The sequence below is a fragment of the Orcinus orca genome, chromosome 2 (genome assembly GCF_937001465.1).
Source record: "Orcinus orca chromosome 2, mOrcOrc1.1, whole genome shotgun sequence".
NCBI lineage: Eukaryota > Metazoa > Chordata > Mammalia > Artiodactyla > Delphinidae > Orcinus > Orcinus orca.
In genome coordinates, this window is record NC_064560.1 from 82998775 (window position 1) to 83016954 (window position 18180).

The 18180-nt window shown below is 38.2% G+C and overlaps 1 protein-coding gene across 2 annotated transcripts in view; it reads right to left on the reverse strand.

Annotated features, from left to right (window-relative positions):
• Positions 1 to 18180, reverse strand: part of SCAPER (S-phase cyclin A associated protein in the ER) — a 504096-nt gene that overhangs the window by 154191 nt on the left and 331725 nt on the right. For both annotated transcript variants that reach the window (XM_004276347.3, XM_033440145.2), the window contains exon 24: positions 10433 to 10548. In XM_004276347.3, the coding sequence (XP_004276395.2) occupies positions 10433 to 10548 (116 nt within the window). The remainder of the gene's footprint in view (positions 1 to 10432; positions 10549 to 18180) is intronic.

The following is an 18180-nucleotide window of genomic DNA, read 5'->3' on the forward strand; positions in this document are numbered from 1 at the left end:
CAAGTGGGAAAGTGAATATGTTTATAGAAGTAGATTTTAGCCTAAAATACATTATGTGTTAGACTGTGTACATATTTGTAAAATGTGATATTATAATCTTCATCCTATTTAGGTGTTTCTCAAGAATCTAAGTCCCAGACAGTAACAAAAGAAAAGAGGTTACAAAGTTAGCAAATTGCTACATAGTTCATAATTCTGAAAGTGCTACAGAGTATTTCAGTAGGACTGCTGTGTTACACTGTCTAGAACACCAAAGGACTTGGTCACAAACTCTACATCAATTGTTTAGTGCATTGACACTTTCCTCACAGAAATACACTGCTGATTTTAGAAGGAAATTAATAAGAAAATAGGATTCACTTAATAGAAATTAGCTTTACAACCATCTTTGCTGGAATGCATAAATTTGAAAAAACTGAGAGAGATTTGTATTTACATTAACTCAAATGTCAATGCTGAGAACTATTTATATGAATTTTTATTTTCAGTAAGGCAATAACCTGAACTCTGAATCAATAGCTAGGCTTGATGAAAATGATTCCCTGGAGAAGGCATTAGTGTAAAGGAAATAGCAAGCAAGTTAGAGCCTCAAATAAGTTGTGAGTAACATCCCAGGAGTTATTTACCAGTGACAGTTCAAGTTAAAGATTTTCTTAAGTAGACACGTAACCAAAACTGTTCAACCAACAAAATATTACTTGAGAACTTTCTACATGGAAAGAAAATGCCTTAATGTAGACTGGGCTAAGAAAAAAGTTTCAAAACTGCAAATTTTATCAGAAAACATGAATCCAGCAGCTACCAGTGCAATTTTGGTAAAACAACAACCCCATCTAGAATAAAGTTTTGCATTTCTTATTGGGAAAGAGAGAGAGAGAGGAATAGGATGATGCAATGCCCTGAAACTTGCATCAGGTACTTGACTATGTCATGCTTTGGGATAGATGTTTAATAATATGGAGATATTGTGTGGTTTCCCTGAGAAGAACAAAATTGCAAGTCCAAAAAAAGCTTGAACTGAAATAAGTCAATGTTTTTCTTCCTTCTTTTAAGTACTATAAAAATGACTTAACAAAAAAATCATTTGTCTTTTACCAATGCTATATCTTTCTCCTAGCAGTTGAAACTGCACCGTTAAATCTTAAAATAAAGGCATATTATTCAGTTCTTAAAAATATAATAAAGCTTTACCTTGTAGTATAGGATTAACATTCTGAGCTGCATCATGCTGTCAGGACTTGAGTGGGGGGTTGGGGGGTGGTGACTGCTCTTGCAATCTCCTCACATTCAAAACATCTTAACCTCAGCTTCAAAACAGGCAACTGGTTCTAATTTCAGAAGATAACTGGTACACTGATTAAGTTCATCATGAACAAACATTTTTTATTAAAAAGTTGGACTATGGTCCATTATGATCAAGTCTGAGAAAATAGAGTCTAAGAAAATATACTTCTAGTTTTTGTAAAAATAAGACAGTGTTACTGGGATTCAAACTAAGTTCTAATTATAAAGTTAATAATGAGGTAATCAATCTGTGACCCAAGGGCCAACCAAGAAAGTTAACACTTGAAGGCTATAAAGAACATGAGTAGTACTGTTACTTGTTCTTGCAGAACTTATGTATTGTTATTAAAGAACAATACACAATACATTTTCTAATCTGTGATCCTGAAAATAAGCTCTGCCCTCTAGAGTATGTTACTTGAAGTGTGCTTACCTTAGCATCCAGGGACAGAATGTTTAATGTATATAATTTTCTATACAGATTCTCCAAACTGGGGTTAGGAGAAAAAAGGAAAGTTCTGCCAGTCCCAGCTTGTAGAAACATTTAATGCTCATAAAGAACTATACCCTAGAGAACTTGTAAAACGTGCTTTCTCTATTTCTACTTTAAAACGTGGGCATTCATTCATTCTTTCTTGGTATGAAAGAATTTAGAAAAACAATTCTATGAGGTTGCAAGGAAGGTTCTATACCATAGTCCCATATTTTCAACCCAATCTAGAGTTTTAAAAAACCTTTAATATTTGTATTTAAAAGTATCAGGCTCTAGGTTGGAAGGGACAGAAATTTACTCAAAATATGTCAAGTAAAAAGAGGCATTTACTGTAAGGCTGTTGGGAACTTTCACGTGAATCCAGGAGAAAATGAACTACCACACTTCAGGAGGGCAGGAACAATGCCAGCTCTGTGGACTGGGCCTACTCTCATTTCCAGCCCCCTTTTCTCTTATGAAGCAGTTTTGGTCTCCTCCTTTCCCCTCAACTGGCCTTCATTAGTCCTGCTAAACTTGGAGTGAACATAGCCCTGTAATGACCATCCCAGAAGTTATTCTACATGGTTTTTCAAATTCAAACACACACACACACACAAAATAGGTTGGAGTTTTATAATTGTCCAACTGCAAATCCCTGAGAGAGAAACTTGACTGGACCAGTTTAATTTTGGGGGCTGCGTTTTAAGCCTGATACTGCTGGCTGGTCTATAGATTGGCTGCTTTTGAGTCAAATGTCCATTCTTGGTTTAACCAGCTACGGCCATTGGGGGAAACACCCTATGGCATAAAATATAGCTGCTTAGAAGAGGCACAGCTGCAATGCCTAGAACATGTAGTATTTATAACACCCAGAAAAAGGGAACAACGAATAGGAATGGAGTTGAGGCGAATATGAAGTGAATATGACAAGCCAAGAAGAAATAAAGGGTACTAGGGAAGGAAGCTCATGGTGAAAACAGGTTAACGGAGTCTGGATTGTGTTACAAACTGAAGAGAAAGGCAAAGATTTAACAGTAGATGAGCTCCAAAGAGAACAGACACGTGAGTCAAGAGACCAGAATAAGAAGCAAGCTATAGGCCAGGCACACGAGGCCAGGCATCTGAGGAAACTAAGTTTGCAGACATTAGATACGTAACAAAACGTTCCTTTTATGAAGAGCTTACATATACCACCAGGCTGGCTACTCCACAAAGGTAACACAGCAGGCTAGTACTAATGATATTTAGAGTTTAACCCACCTCATTTCCCTGTAAGTTCCCTAAGGACAAGGTCTATTTCAAATGGTTCCTAGATGTGGCAATCCCATTCCCATGTCCATATGTACATAAAACTGATCCCAAGAAAGGAATCCCTAGAGAAGTTTCCCTGGGTATCAGGATCAGAAGCCCTACGTCATGTACCTGCTTCTGGTATACAACGGGATATCCCTTTTCCACCATGAAATGAACTGCATCAGTCACTACCCTGTGAGTATCACTAGACCAAGAAAAAGGAACAGACACCTTTAGGGATGAAACCTCAATAATCATGGAAGAGTAATTCCGAACACTCTGCCATTTGGAAAGAAGAAACACTCTTTGAAAAAAGAGTATCATGGCTCTCTTTCAGGTTGCAGTCATGCCCCAAACAATGTTGCTCCTGACCCTCATTCTGGCAGCGGTCACGTGCATGGCTTCCGGCGACTGTGAGGAGTGAACAAGGGAAGCCACGCAAAGCATCTGACACAGGGACTGGCACTGAGGATGCTCTCAATAAATGTTAAGTTCTGCCTCCCCACCAACTTCAAAGGATCAAGCAAACGCAATATTGCCAAGTAGATAAATTGCATAAGTTTATGTTATTTTACTTTGGAGAATAAATTTGTGATCTTCCTAGTAAGCAAGGCTCTACCTCACATCATCCTAAACTTATTTATTTTTACTGTATTCAGTGACTATTGTTCTACCTGAGACTGATTTACTAGATAGATAAATGTATATACTCTAAAGAAGCAAAAAAGCAACTTAATTTGTTTGATGTGAATAGAGAGGTATACTTTATAAAGGCCACAGCAGCAGGAAGAATTTATTTTTCATCATAGATTAAAACAGGGGTAATCTTATATAAACCCGTGTACTCTGATTCTAAAACTGTGATAAGGACAACAACCAAGAATATAGTTGTAGCATTCCCTTTGACCTTTTGAGGAAAGAAGTTATAGATATAAGATATACAAATCCACAGAAGTTTAAAGATGGAATAAAAACATATTGCCTTAAGTCTAGCTAACAGAGTGGTCAAAATCAGTAGGGCCTTATTTGGCTAAGATTGAGATGTGATCATATTTTAAGTCCACAGATTCAAGTATTTGAAGCAGTGTGCTCTTTTACTGCTTTACTTCCGTGTCTCAGAAAATGAATTCATTCATGTATTCAAATGATATTTACTAAGATATCATATGATTTATAAGTAATGTATTTACTATGGTCTCTGATCCCAAGGAATTACAGTATCTCTGAGGAGAAGATAACACAACGAATGGAGTACTTGGCAACATTAATAAAGTGCTAAATTGGACTATTCTCTAAACTGTTTGATATTTCTTCAATGATTTAGATGAAGATACATATCTTTTACAGATCAACTTCAGGAGTGGCACAAAGTTAAAGAAAAAGAAACTAAATTAGAGGCCAAATCAGGATCCAAAAAAGATCTTGACAGGCTGGGCCAAAATTAACCAGGATGAAGTTTGGACTTAGGGTGAAAAAAACAAATGACCAAGTAAAATTAATAGATCATAGATTCTTAGAACCCAAAGTGACACAGACTTAGGGATTTAAAGTTCAGTAATTAAGTAGGGTAAGTGGAGTCAAGACAATAACAACTACCAAAAAACCCCCATTGATATTAACTAAGTGCTTTCTTTGTGCAGAGCACTTAATAAATACACACACTTTTAGCAGTCAACAAGCCCTACCCTACATGGTAGGGTTACCATTTAACTGAGGTTCTGTCATAACAAGTAATTTAGCCCATGATCCCATAGCTACCAAGTGGAAAGCAGAGATTTAAGCTCAGATCTGACTGCAGAGTCTGTCTGTTCTCCATTATACCATGTGGTCTGCACTGCTCCATGTTGATAAGACTACTTACATATAAAAAAATTGTGTCCAGAGGGACAATGGAGGAAGAGAAGCAAGGCTGATGGAGAAGAAAGAGGGGCTGGTTAGTTCTGCTACAGAACAACCTAGAGCAGCTTAGAGAATAAAATAGTTAAGTAGAATAGCTTAACTATTTGGCCCCTTTATTGTCCATGAGTACCTGTCAAGAACTAGAAATACCAGATAAGTAAAAGGCAACCTGGGAAAGACAGCCCAGTATCATTTTTGGTGTTCCAAAAGGTTTGCTGGCTTCTTTATGAAATATGAACATTTACTGCTGCCTGAAAAGGGCTTGGAGATGTGGAATGCCAGCAAGTGTCAACTCTCACTTCTGTTATCATTGCCACTATGTAAATATACTACAAAAACACAACACAAAGTTTAGGTCACAGCAGATCCATCTTCTTATTTACATAACATGGGGCATTCCTTTAGCCCAAAGAAAATGACAAACTATCATTTATTTTCAAATATTAAAAGCTATGTTAAGAGGCAAACTAGTATATATAGAATGTATAAATAACAAGGTCCTAATAGCACAGGGAACTATATTCAATATCCTGTGATAAACCATAATGAAAAATAATATAAAAAAGAATGTACATATGTATAACTGAATCACTTTGCTGTACAGCAGAAATTAACACAACACTGTAAATAAACTATACTTTGATTTAAAAAAAAGCTATGTAAAACAACTCTTATTAGCCTAAACCAAAGAAAAGGTTAGAATATGTCATTCATTGTTTTGTAGTTGTTTTCTCCAAGTAAAATTAGGAGGCAGAATAACATGAGTCATTCCAAAAGTAGATACAACATGAAATGAAAATTGCCTTGTTAAAAAAGAGGGGGATATATGTATACGTATAACTGATTCACTTTGCTGTACAGTAGAAGCTAACACAACATTGTAAAGCAACTATACTCCAATAAAAATTCAAAAAAAAAAAAAAAAAGAAAGAAAATTGCCTTGTTTCATGGTGATCTTTCCTGGCACTGAAAACAATTTTACTGGAGCACATTTGTTAAAAAGGTTGATTTTAGAATACCATACCCCGACCAAGTCCTTTCAGTAATAACTGATATATATATATATATTAATTGAAGTATAGTTGATTTACAATATTGTGTTAGTTGTAGGTGTACAGCACAATGGTTCAGTCTTATCTATATATCTATAAATCTATAGCTCTATCTACCTATCTATCTATATCTTCTTTTTCAGATTCTTTTCCTTTATAGGTTATTATGAAATATTGAGCATAGTCCCCTGTGCTATACATTAGGCCCCTATTGGTTATCCATTTTATACATAGTAGTGTGTATATGTTAATCCCAACCTCCTAATTTATACCTCCTCTACCCCTTTCCCCTTTGGGAACCATAAGTTTGTTTTCTATGTCTGTGGGCCTATTTCTGTTTTGTAAATAAGTTCATTTGTATCTTTTTTTTTTGATTCCACATATAAGTGATATCATATGATAACTGTCTTTGCCTGGCTTATTTCACGTAGTAGGATAATCTCTAGGCCCATCCATGTTGTTGCGAATGGCATTATTTCATTCTTTTTCATGGCTGAGTAATATTCCATTGTACATGACAAACCCACAGTTAATATCATACTCAATGGAGAAAAGCTGAAAGCATTTCCTCTAAGATCAGGAATAAGACAAGGATGTCCACTCTGACCACTTTTATGCAACATAGTTTTGGAAGTCCTAGCCATAGCAATCAGAGAAGAAAAAGAAATAAAAGGAATCCATGTTGGAACAGAAGAAGTAAAACTGTCAGTGTCTGCAGATGATATTATACTATACATAGAAAATCCTAAAGATGCCACCAGAAAACTACTAGAGCTCATCAATGAATTTGGTAAAGTTGCAGGACACAAAATTAATACACAGAAATCTGTTGCATTTCTATACACTAACAGTGAAAGATCAAAGAGAAGAATTACGAAAACAATTCCATTTACCATTGCATCAAAAAGAATAAAATACCTAGGAATAAATCTACCAAAGGAGGCAAAAGACCTATACTCTGAAAACTATAAGACACTGATGAAAGAAACTGAAGACGACACAAACCGGTGGAAAGATATACCGTGTTCTTGGATTGGAAGAATCAATATTGTTAAAATGAGTATACTACTCAATGCAGTCTACAGATTCAATGCAATCCCTATCAAACTACCAATGGCATTTTTCACAGAATTAGAACAAAAAATTTTACAATTTGTATGGAAACACGAAAGACTCTGAATAGCCAAAGCAATCTTGAGAAAGAAAAACGGAGCTGGAGGAATCAGGCTCCTTGACTTCAGACTATAATACAAAGTTACAGTAATCAGAATAGTATGGTACGGGCACAGAAACAGACATGTAGATCAATGGAACAGGATAGAAAGCCCAGAAATAAACCAATACACCTATGGTCAATTAATCTACAACAAAGGAGGCAAGAATAGCCAATGGAGAAAAGACAGTCTCTTCAATAAGCGGTACTGGGAAAACTGGACAGCTACATGTAAAATAATGAAATTAGAACATTCTCCAACACCATACACAAAAATAAACTCAAAATGGGTTAAAGACCTAAATGTAAGACTGGATACTATAAAACTCCTAGAGGAAAACATAGGCAGAACATTCTTTGACATAAATTGCAGCAATGTCTTTTTGGAGCCATCTCTGAGAATAATGGAAATAAAAACAAAAATAAACAAATGGGACCTAACCAATGATAATTTGAAAAGGATTCAAGCAGGTTTATGGGCTTTCTCTGTTTCTAAAAAAAAGAAAAACAACCCAGTGAAGATTCAGAAAGGTTTCAAAAATTTAAATTTTCATAAGTGGGTATAATTCCCAATTTCACACTAAAAAATTCTGCTGGAAGCAAAATATTCACTCAGAGGGAGTTACCTAGCAATAATTATAGGACAACTGCTGAGGTACCATGTGTAGTAAAAAGGAAGATGGGCAAATTGGTGAGGAAAGAGGATCAGGGAGTTGATTTTTCCACTCACAGAGCTCTGGGGCTGCAGGGGCAGTGAAGCATTAGGCTTGCAGTCATAGGTGATCCACATGATAAATGTTACTAGACAGTGGCTGCAACTTCTCAAATCTTTTCCTGTTTATTGCTGAGAAAAATGAACTACTGTAGGATAGTTAAAAAAAAAAAAAAAAAAAACGAGAAACAAAATACAGTCTCTCTAGGTAAGAGCCATGAAAGGCCACAGGAAGCAGAAAACAAAATGCGCTAAGGTGGCAGAAGTTTCATGATGATGAGGGCTGGGAGCTCAACAGGGATAGAAGGAGAGGATCTGGGCAAGTTGAGAGCAAAGGAAGTCCCAAGGCCAGAGAGCAGTTAGAAGGAATATGAAAAAGTCACTGACTCAGGCCCACCAGTGTGCTTTGAGTCTACATTTAAATCTAATGTAGTTGTGGCATTTTTCTTGCCTGTCTCCAAGTAAGCAGTATAACCCGAATTCATTAGCCCGGAGAAGTGAGGCTAGTTTAGAAAGTAGAGTCATGATCTTGAGCTGTGCTAAGGACGGACAGGAGAATCTTAGAGTCAATGCTAGATGCCCACAGCCCTGAGTGCTGGCCTCACTCAGTAAGCAGTACCTGGCTGAAAACACAAACTTGTCGGCCTAAGATGAGATGAAGAAACAAACTCTCAATCCTGGCACTGTGGCCAGCTGAGAAGCATTGATCTGGACTTTCAGGATTCCATGGCTCCTTTCCAAAGCAGGTGTGCTAATTCTTACTTAGGTCTTTTTGGGAACTATGGAAACCTCTTCTGTTCCCTAAACAAGAGGCACAAATAAGCACCAGAACATGCCCTCTGCCACAATGACAAAGGTAGCTTTGGGGAAATAGGCATTTCATCTAGGTTACCATTAAGGGAGCTCAGGGTCATGCATGTTGCAACCTACCAGAAAACAAACAAAACAACAACAACAACAATGAAACCAAAAAACAAAACAAAAACTATAGGTGCAGTTAAGATGAACAATATGAATGATTAACAGTTATGAAAAGCACTGTCCCAAAGAATCAAATGTCATTTCCTTTCTTACCTCAAACATTTTATTGTATTTCATTCTTTCCTTCCTCTCTCTCTCTCTCTGACAATTAATATACATTGAGGGCTGACGACATGCCAAGCAACACACTGTCAATAAAGTCTACTTTGATACGGAGTAGCAACTCTTCTGGGTTAGAACATCTATTTGTGTGCTATAACTGCCCCATGTATGGTTTTCTGCTCCAAAGAAAGATATCCTGACTTTAAAGGACACCTATACCTTCTTTCATTAATCTCTACTTTGTCAGTAGAGCAAAACAACCCAAACTAACTCAGTATCAAAGTCTGTACTTAGAAATCTCTCACGTCAAATAGATAACACTGTCTTGAACCAGGCAAGATTACTACTTTAAAAACTGTCACCTAATATTTATATAACACTTTAAGGTTTACAAAGAACTCTCACATACATTATTACTTCAACTGATCCCCACACTGTGAGGTGAATATGATTACCCCTGTTTGACCAAATGAGGAAACAGATGCAACAAGATTAAGGCACTTGTCCCAATTCTCCCAACTAGTAACCAGCAGAGGTAAAACTGGAATTCAGGTTTGTTTGACTCCAAAGCTGGCGCTATTTCTATTTTACCAAATGGCTCTCAGGAAGAAAGATAACATACTCTTGGAATTTTTTTTTTTCTGTTGTATCCAGCACACAAATGAAGCACTCACTTTTATAGAGCTAATTAAATATTTAAAAGTTTCTCAGTGATATAACTGAACTTTTATCAAAACTTCTCATTTAAACCATGTAAATAAGAGTCTCCACAATCCAAAAATTGTGCATGTTACAAATCAGGAATACAATACTTCTGAAATAATGCTGTCTGCTACTACATCCTAGATGGCCAGGGACCAAAGGGTGATGTAAAAGAATAAGAAAGTAGATCTTGGGTCTAAAGGATGCACATGATCCTTACGACAGAGCAATTTGCAGTTAAAAGACCAAACTGCAATCCACTTCCCAACTATTTGGCTGGGACTCCAGACTATGGCAGTCTTGGCCTCAGACTGCTCTTCCTGTACGTTAGGGACTTCTTCAAATTTCACAGCTCAGGCCTTTGTCAATGTACGTACCTCCTTTTTTGTATGCAATACAAAAAGTTAGCTGTTATTACTACTCATTTCTGTTCAAATTTTGTAAGCAGTTAGAACTTCTCACAAGTTCATCAGTTCTTCTTGATTTAGGATTAGAAAAGGTCACAGACCAAAGAAATTTCCTTCATAAGGCTTTTCAAGCTCAATTTGAGTTTTGTAAATGAAGTCGAGCACCTCTATTTTTCTCCCTAATGGGGAGTGTAAGCTTTTGCTATTCAAGCCTGAATAAACATACAATTTTCCTGTGGTCCCCCATATGGAAACCATAGGGCAGAAATGACTCACAAGTGAAACGTGAAAGACAGATTAAAAAACTATACTTACTTAGGAGGAATTCGTGAAACTGTGTTCACATTTGTGACTGGGACCACTACTTGAAGAATGTGTTCAAGGGCTGTTAATCCACCAGCAACTTGAAATGCAATCTGATCTGCCACATTCTAAACAGAAATACAAAAAGAAATTAACCCCGTTTCCCAGGCATAAAATTATAACCAAATGAAATATTTAGTTGTAGTGTGAAATATTCTGTTGGTTCAATTATTCTACAAACACTTATTGAATGCTTACTCAGTGCTAGGAACTATAGGCCAAAAGTGGTGAACAAAAAATCATAGTTGCTGTCCCCCATGAAGCTTAAAATTTAGTGGATGAGACCAACATTAATCAAATAAATATAAATAAAACAATCTGAATTACAATAAGTACTCTGAAGAAAAAGGAAAGGTGCTCTATGAGAACAGTGGGGGAATCAACTGTATATTGGGGAAAGGGGACAGCACAGACTTTTCTGAGAAAGTTGAGGTTTTGAGACAGGCAAAAGAAAAGGGAAAGGGATGAAGCACTCCAAGCATAGGAAAAAATCATTTCATACAGAAGTTTTTAGCAACACTTTTAAAAACTGGATTATTTTGTAATGTTAATTACCACTTAACAAGACAAACTGACTTCCACAAAGATTTCCTTTGCTAGAACTTTTTTCTTCAGTAATATAAGATAATCTAATAACTAACCAGTTAGATGTACCTTTTTTAAAAAAGGGGAGACCTTTAAGATGGTGGAGGAGTGAGACGTGGAGACCACTCTCCTCCCCACAAATACATCAGACATATATCTACATGTGGAACAACTCCTACAGAACACCTACTGAACGCTGGCAGAAGACCTTAGACTTCCCAAAAGGCAAGAAACTCCCCACGTACTTGGGTAGGGCAAAAGAAAAAAGAAAAAACAGAGACAAAAGAATAGGGACAGGACCTGAACCTCAGGGAGGGAGCTGTGAAGGAGGAAAGGTTTCCACACACTAGGAAGCCCCTTCACTGGCAGAGATGGGGGTTGGCGGGGGGGGAAGCTTCTGAGCCACGGAGGAGATCGCAGCAACAGGGGTGCAGAGGGCAAAGCAGAGAGATTCCCGCACAGAGGATCGGTGTCCACCAGCACTCAACAGCCTGACAGGCTTGTCTGCTCACCCGCCAAGGCAGGTGGGGGCTGGGAGCTGAGGCTCAGGCTTCTTCAGAGGTCGGATCCCGGGGAGAGGACTGGGGTTGGCTGCGTGAACACAGCCTGAAGGGGCCTAGTGCGCCACAGCTAGCTTGGAGGGAGTCTGGGAAAAAGTCTAGAACTGCCTAATAGGCAAGAGACCATTGTTTCAGGGTGCACGAGGAGAGGGGATTCAGAGCACCGCCTAACTGAGCTCCAGAGATGGGTGCAAGCCGCGGCTATCAGCGCGGACACCAGAGACGGGCATGAAACGCTAAGGCTGCTGCTGCAGCCACCAAGAAGCCTGTGTGCAATCACAGGTCACTATCCACACCTCCCCTCCCGGGAGCCTGTGCAGCCTGCCATTGCCAGGGTCCCGTGATCCAGGGACAACTTCCCTGGGAGAACACACGGTGCGCCTCAGGCGGGTGTAACGTCATGCTGGCCTCTGCCACCGCAGGCTCGCCCTGCATTCTGTACCACTCCCTCCAACTGGCCTGAGTGAGCCAGAGTCCCCTAATGAGCTGCTACTTTAACCCCGTCCTGTCTGAGTGAAGAACAGACGCCCTCCAGCGACCTACACACAGAGGCGAGGCCAAATCCAAAGCTGAACCCCAGGAGCTGTGAAAACAAAGGAGAGAAAGGGAAACTTCTCCCAGCAGCCTCAGGAGCAGTGGATTAAATCTCCACAATAAACTTGATGTACCCTGCATCTGTGGAATACCTGAATAGACAACGAATCATCCCAAATTTGAGGAGGTGGACTTTGGGAGCAACTGTAGACTTGGAGTTGGCTTTCTGCATCTAATTTGTTTCTGGTTTTATGTTTATCTTAGTTTAGTATTTAGAGTTTATTATCATTGGTAGATTTGTTTATTGATTTGGTTGCTCTCTTCCTTTATATATATATATCATATATATATCTCATATATATCATATATATATGATATATATATCTCATATATATCATATATATATGATATATATATCATATATATATGATATATATTTTTTTCCGTTTTCTCTTTTTGTGAGTGTGTATGTGTATGCTTTGCGTGATTTTGCCTGTGTAACTTTGCTTTTACCATTTGTCCTAGGGTTTGGCCTGTCGGTTTCTTCTTTTTTTTTTTTTAGTGTGGTTTTTAGCGCTTGTTATCATCGGTGGATTTGTTTTTGGTTTGGTTGCTTTCCTCTTTCTTTTTTTTTTTTCTTAATTACTTTTTAATTTTTAATAATTTTATTTTACTTTTTATTTTAATAACTTTATTTTCCTCCCTCCCTCCCTCCCTCACTTTCTCCATTTTCTCTGAGCTGTGTGACTGACCAGGTCTTGGTTCTCTGGCCGGGTGTCAGGCCTGAGCCTCAGAGGTGGGAGAGCCCAGTTCAGGACATTGTTCCACCAGAGACCTCCTGACACCATGTAATATCAAACAGTGAAAGCTCTCCCAGAGATCTCCATCTCAACACGAAGACCCAGCTCCACTCAAAGACCAGCAAGCTACAGTGCTGGCCACCGTATGCCAAACAACTAGCAAAACAGAAACACAACCCCACTCATTAGCAGAGAGGCTGCCTAATATCATAATAAGGTCACAGACACCCCAAAACACACCACCAGACGCGGCCCTGCCCACCAGAAAGACAAGACCCAGCCTCATCCACCAGAACACAGGCACCAATTCACTCCACCAGGAAGCCTACACAACCCACTGAACCAACCTTACCCACTGGGGGCAGACACCAAAAACAACGGGAACTATGGACCTGCAGACTGCGAAAAGGAGACCCCAAACACAGTAAGTTAACCAAAAGGAGAAGACAGAGAAATACACAGCAGATGAAGGAGCAAGGTAAAAACCCACCAGACCAAACAAATGAAGAGGATATAGGCAGTCTAGCTGAAAAAGAATTCAGAGTAATGATAGTAAAGATGATCCAAAATCTTGGAAATAGAATGGAGAAAATACAAGAAACGTTTAACAAGGACCTAGAAGAACTAAAGAGCAAACAAACAACGATGAACAACACAATAAATGAAATTTAAAATTCTCTAGAAGGAAGCAATAGCTGACTAACTGAGGCAGAAGAACGGATAAGTGACCTGGAAGATAAAATAGTGGAAATAACTACCCAGAGCAGAATAAGGAAAAAAGAATGAAAAGAATTGAGGGCAGTCTCAGAGACCTCTGGGACAACATTAAACGCAACAACATTGGAATTATAGGGGTCCCAGAAGAAGAAGAGAAGAAAAAAAGGGACCGAGAAAATACTGAAGAGATTATACTTGAAAATTTCCATAATATGGGAAAGGAAATAGTCAATCAAGTCCAGGAAGCGCAGAGAGGCCCATACAGGATAAATCCAAGGAAAAACATGCCAAGACACATATTAATCAAACTGTCAAAAATTAAATACAAAGAAAAAATATTAAAAGCAGCAAGGGAAAAGCAACAAACAACATACAAGGAATCCCCATAAGGTTAACAGCTGATCTTTCAGCAGAGACTCTACAAACCAGAAGGCAGTGGCAGGACATATTTACAGTGATGAAACGGAAAGAATTACAACCAAGATTACTCTACCCAGCAGGGATCTCATTCAGATTCGATGGAGAAATTAAAACCTTTACAGACAAGCAAGAGCTAAGAGAATTCAGCACCACCAAACCACCTGTACAACAACTGCTAAAGGAACTTCTCTAGGCAAGAAAAACAAGAGAAGGAAAAGACCTACAATAAGAAACCCAAAACAATTAAGAAAATGGTAATAGGAACATACATATTGATAACTACCTTAAATGTAAATGGATTAAATGCTCCCACCAAAAGACATAGAGTGGCTGAATGGATACAAAAACAAGACCAGTATATATGCTGTCTACAAGAGACCCACTTCAGACCTAGGGACACACACAGACTGACAAAGGTATTCCATGTAAATGGAAACCGAAAGAAAGCTGGAGTAGCAATTCTCATATCAGACAAAATAGACTTTAAAATAAAGACTACTACAAGAGACAAAGAATGACACTACATAATGATCAAGGGATCAATCCAAGAAGAGGATATAACAATTGTAAATATTTATGCACCCAACATAGGAGCACCTCAATACACAAGGCAAATGCTAACAGCGAGGAAAGGGGAAATCGACAGTAACACACTCATAGTAGGGGACTTTAACGCCCCACTTTCACCAATGGACAGATCATCCAAAATGAAAATAAATAAGGAAACACAAGCTTTAAATGATACATTAAACAACATGGACTTAATTGATATTTGTAGGACATTCCTTCCAAAAATAACAGAATCCACTTTCTTCTCAAGTGCTCATGGAACATTCTCCACGATAGATCATATCTTGGGTCACAAATCAAGCCTAGGTAAATTTAAGAAAACTGAAATCTTATCAAGTATCTTTTCCAACCATAATGCTATGAGATTAGATATCAATTACAGGAAAAAAATTGTAAAAAATACAAACACATGGAGGCTAAATAATACACTACTAAATAACCAAGAGATCACTGAAGAAATCAAAGAAGAAATCAAAAAATATCTAAAAATATATGACAATGAAAAAACGACGACCTAAAACCTCTGGGATACAGCAAAAGCAGTTCTAAGAGGGAAGTTTACAGCAATACAATCTTACCTCAAGAAAGAAGAAACATCTCAAAAAAAACAACCTATCCAGACACCTAAAGAAATTAGAGAAAGAAGAAGAGAAAACCCCAAAGATAGCAGAAGGAAATAAATCATAAAGATCAGATCAGAAATAAGTTAAAAAGAAATGAAGGAAACAATAGCAAAGATCAATAAAACGAAAAGCTGGTTCTTTGAGAAGATAAACAAAATTGATAAACTATTAGCCAGACTCAACAAAAAAAAAAAAAGGGAGAAGACTCAAATCAACAGCATTAGAAAAGAAAAAGGAGAAGTAACAACTGACACTGCAGAAATACAAAGGATCATGAGCGATTACTACAAGTAACTACGAAATGGACAACCTGGAAGAAATGGACAAACCCTTAGAAAAGCACAATCTTCCAAGACTGAACCAGGAAGAAATAGAAAATATAAACAGACCAATCACAAGCACTGAAATTGAAACTGTGATTAAAAATCTTCCAACAGGGCTTCCCTGGTGGCGCAGTGGTTGAGAGTCCGCCTGCCAATGCAGGGGACACGGGTTCGTGTCCCAGTCCGGGGGGATCCCACATGCCGCGGAGCAGCTGGGCCCGTGAGCCATGGCCGCTGAGCCTGCGTGTCCGGAGCCTGTGCTCTGCAACGGGAGAGGCCACAACAGTGAGAGGCCCACATACCGCAAAAAAATCTTCCAACAAACAGAAGTCCGTGACAAGATGGCTTCAGAGGTGACTTCTATCAAACATTTAGAGAAGAGCTAACACCTATCCTCCTCAAACTCATAGTAGAGAGAGGAGTACTCCAAAACTCATTCTACGAGGCCACCATCACCCTGATACTAAAACAGACAAAGATGTCACAAAGAAAGAAAACTACAGGCCAATATCACTGATGAACATAGATGCAAAAATCCTCAACAAAATACTAGCCAACAGAACCCAGCAGCACATTAAAAGGATCATACACCATGATCAAGTGGGGTTTATACCAGGAATGCAAGGATTCTTCAATATATGCAAATCAATCAATGTGATAAACCATATTAACAAATTGAAGGAGAAAAACCATATGATCACCTCAACAGATGCAGAAAAAGCTTTCAACAAAATTCAACACTCATTTATGACAAAAACCCTCCAGAGAGTAGGCATAGAGGGAATTTACCTCAACATAATAAAGGCCCACAGCCAACATCATTCTCAGTGATGAAAAACTGAAACCATTTCCTCTAAGATTAGGAACAAGACAAGGTTGTCCACTCTCACCACAATTATTCAACATAGTTTTGGAAGTTTTAGCCACAGCAATCAGAGAAGAAAAAGAAATAAAAGGAATCCCAACTGGAAGAGAAGAAGTAAAGCTGTCACTGTTTGCAGATGACATGAGACTATACATAGAGAATACTAAAGATGCTACCAGAAAATGACTAGTGCTAATCAATAAATTTGGTAGTAGCAGGATACACAATTAATGCACAGCAATCTCTTGCATTCCTATACACTATTGATGGGAAATCTGAAAGAGAAATTAAGGAAACACTTCCATTTACCAATGCAAGAAGAAGAATAAAATACCTAGGAATAAACCTACCTAAGGAGACAAAACACCTGTATGCAGAAAACTATAAGACACTGATGAAAGAAATTAAAGATGATACAAACAGATGGAGAGATATACCGTGTTCTTGGATTGGAAGAATCAATATTGTAAAAATGACTGTACTACCCAAAGCAATCTACAGATTCAATGCAATCCCTATCAAACTACCACTGGCATTTTTCACAGAACTAGAACAAAAAAATTTCACAATTCGTATGGAAACACAAAAGATCCCAAATAGCCAAAGCAATCTTGAGAAAGAAAATGGAGCTGGAGGAATCAGGTTCCCAGACTTCAGACTATACTACAAAGCTACAGTAATCAAGACTGTATGGTACTGGCACAAAAACAGAAATAGATCAATGGAACAGGAGAGAAAGCCCAGAGATAAACCCACACACATATGGTCACCTTATCTTTGATAAAAGAGGCAAGAATATACAATGGAGTAAAGACAGCCTCTTCAATAAGTGGTGCTGGGAAAACTGGACAGCTACATGTAAAAGAATGAAATTAGAACACTTCCTAAAATGATACACCAAAATAAACTCCAAACGGATTAAAGACCTAAATGGAAAGCCAGACACTATCAAACTCTTAGAGGAAAACATAGGCAGAACATTCTATGACATAAATCACAGCAAGATCCTTTTTGACCCACCCTCTAGAGAAATGGAAATAAAAACAAAAATAAACAAATGTAACCTCAGGATACTTAAAAGCTTTTTTGCACAGCAAAGGAAAACATAGACAAGATGAAAAGACAACCCTGAGAACGGGAGAAAATATTTCCAAATGAAGCAGCTAACAAAGGATTAACCTCCAAAATTTACAGGCAGTTCATGCAGCTCAATATCAAAAAAACAAACAACCCAATCCAAAAATGGGTAGGAGACCTAAATCGACATTTCTCCAAAGAAGATATACAGATTGCCAACAAACACATGAAAGGATGTTCAACATCCCTAATCATTAGAGAAATGCAAATTAAAACTACAATGAGGTATCACCTCACACCAGTCAGAATGGCCATCATCAAAATATCTACAGAAAATAAATGCTAGAGAGAGTGTGGAGAAAAGGGAACCCTCTTGCACTGTTGGTGGGAATGTAAATTGATACAGCCACTACGGAGAACAGTATGGAGGTTCCTCAAAAAACTAAAAATAGAACTACCATGCGACCCAGCAATCCCACTACTGGGCATATACCCTGAGAAAACCATAATTCAAAAAGAGTCATGTAGGGCTTCCCTGGTGGCGCAGTGGTTGAGAGTCCGCCTGCCGATGCAGGGGACATGGGTTCGTGCCCCAATCTGGGAAGATCCCACATGCCACGGAGCAG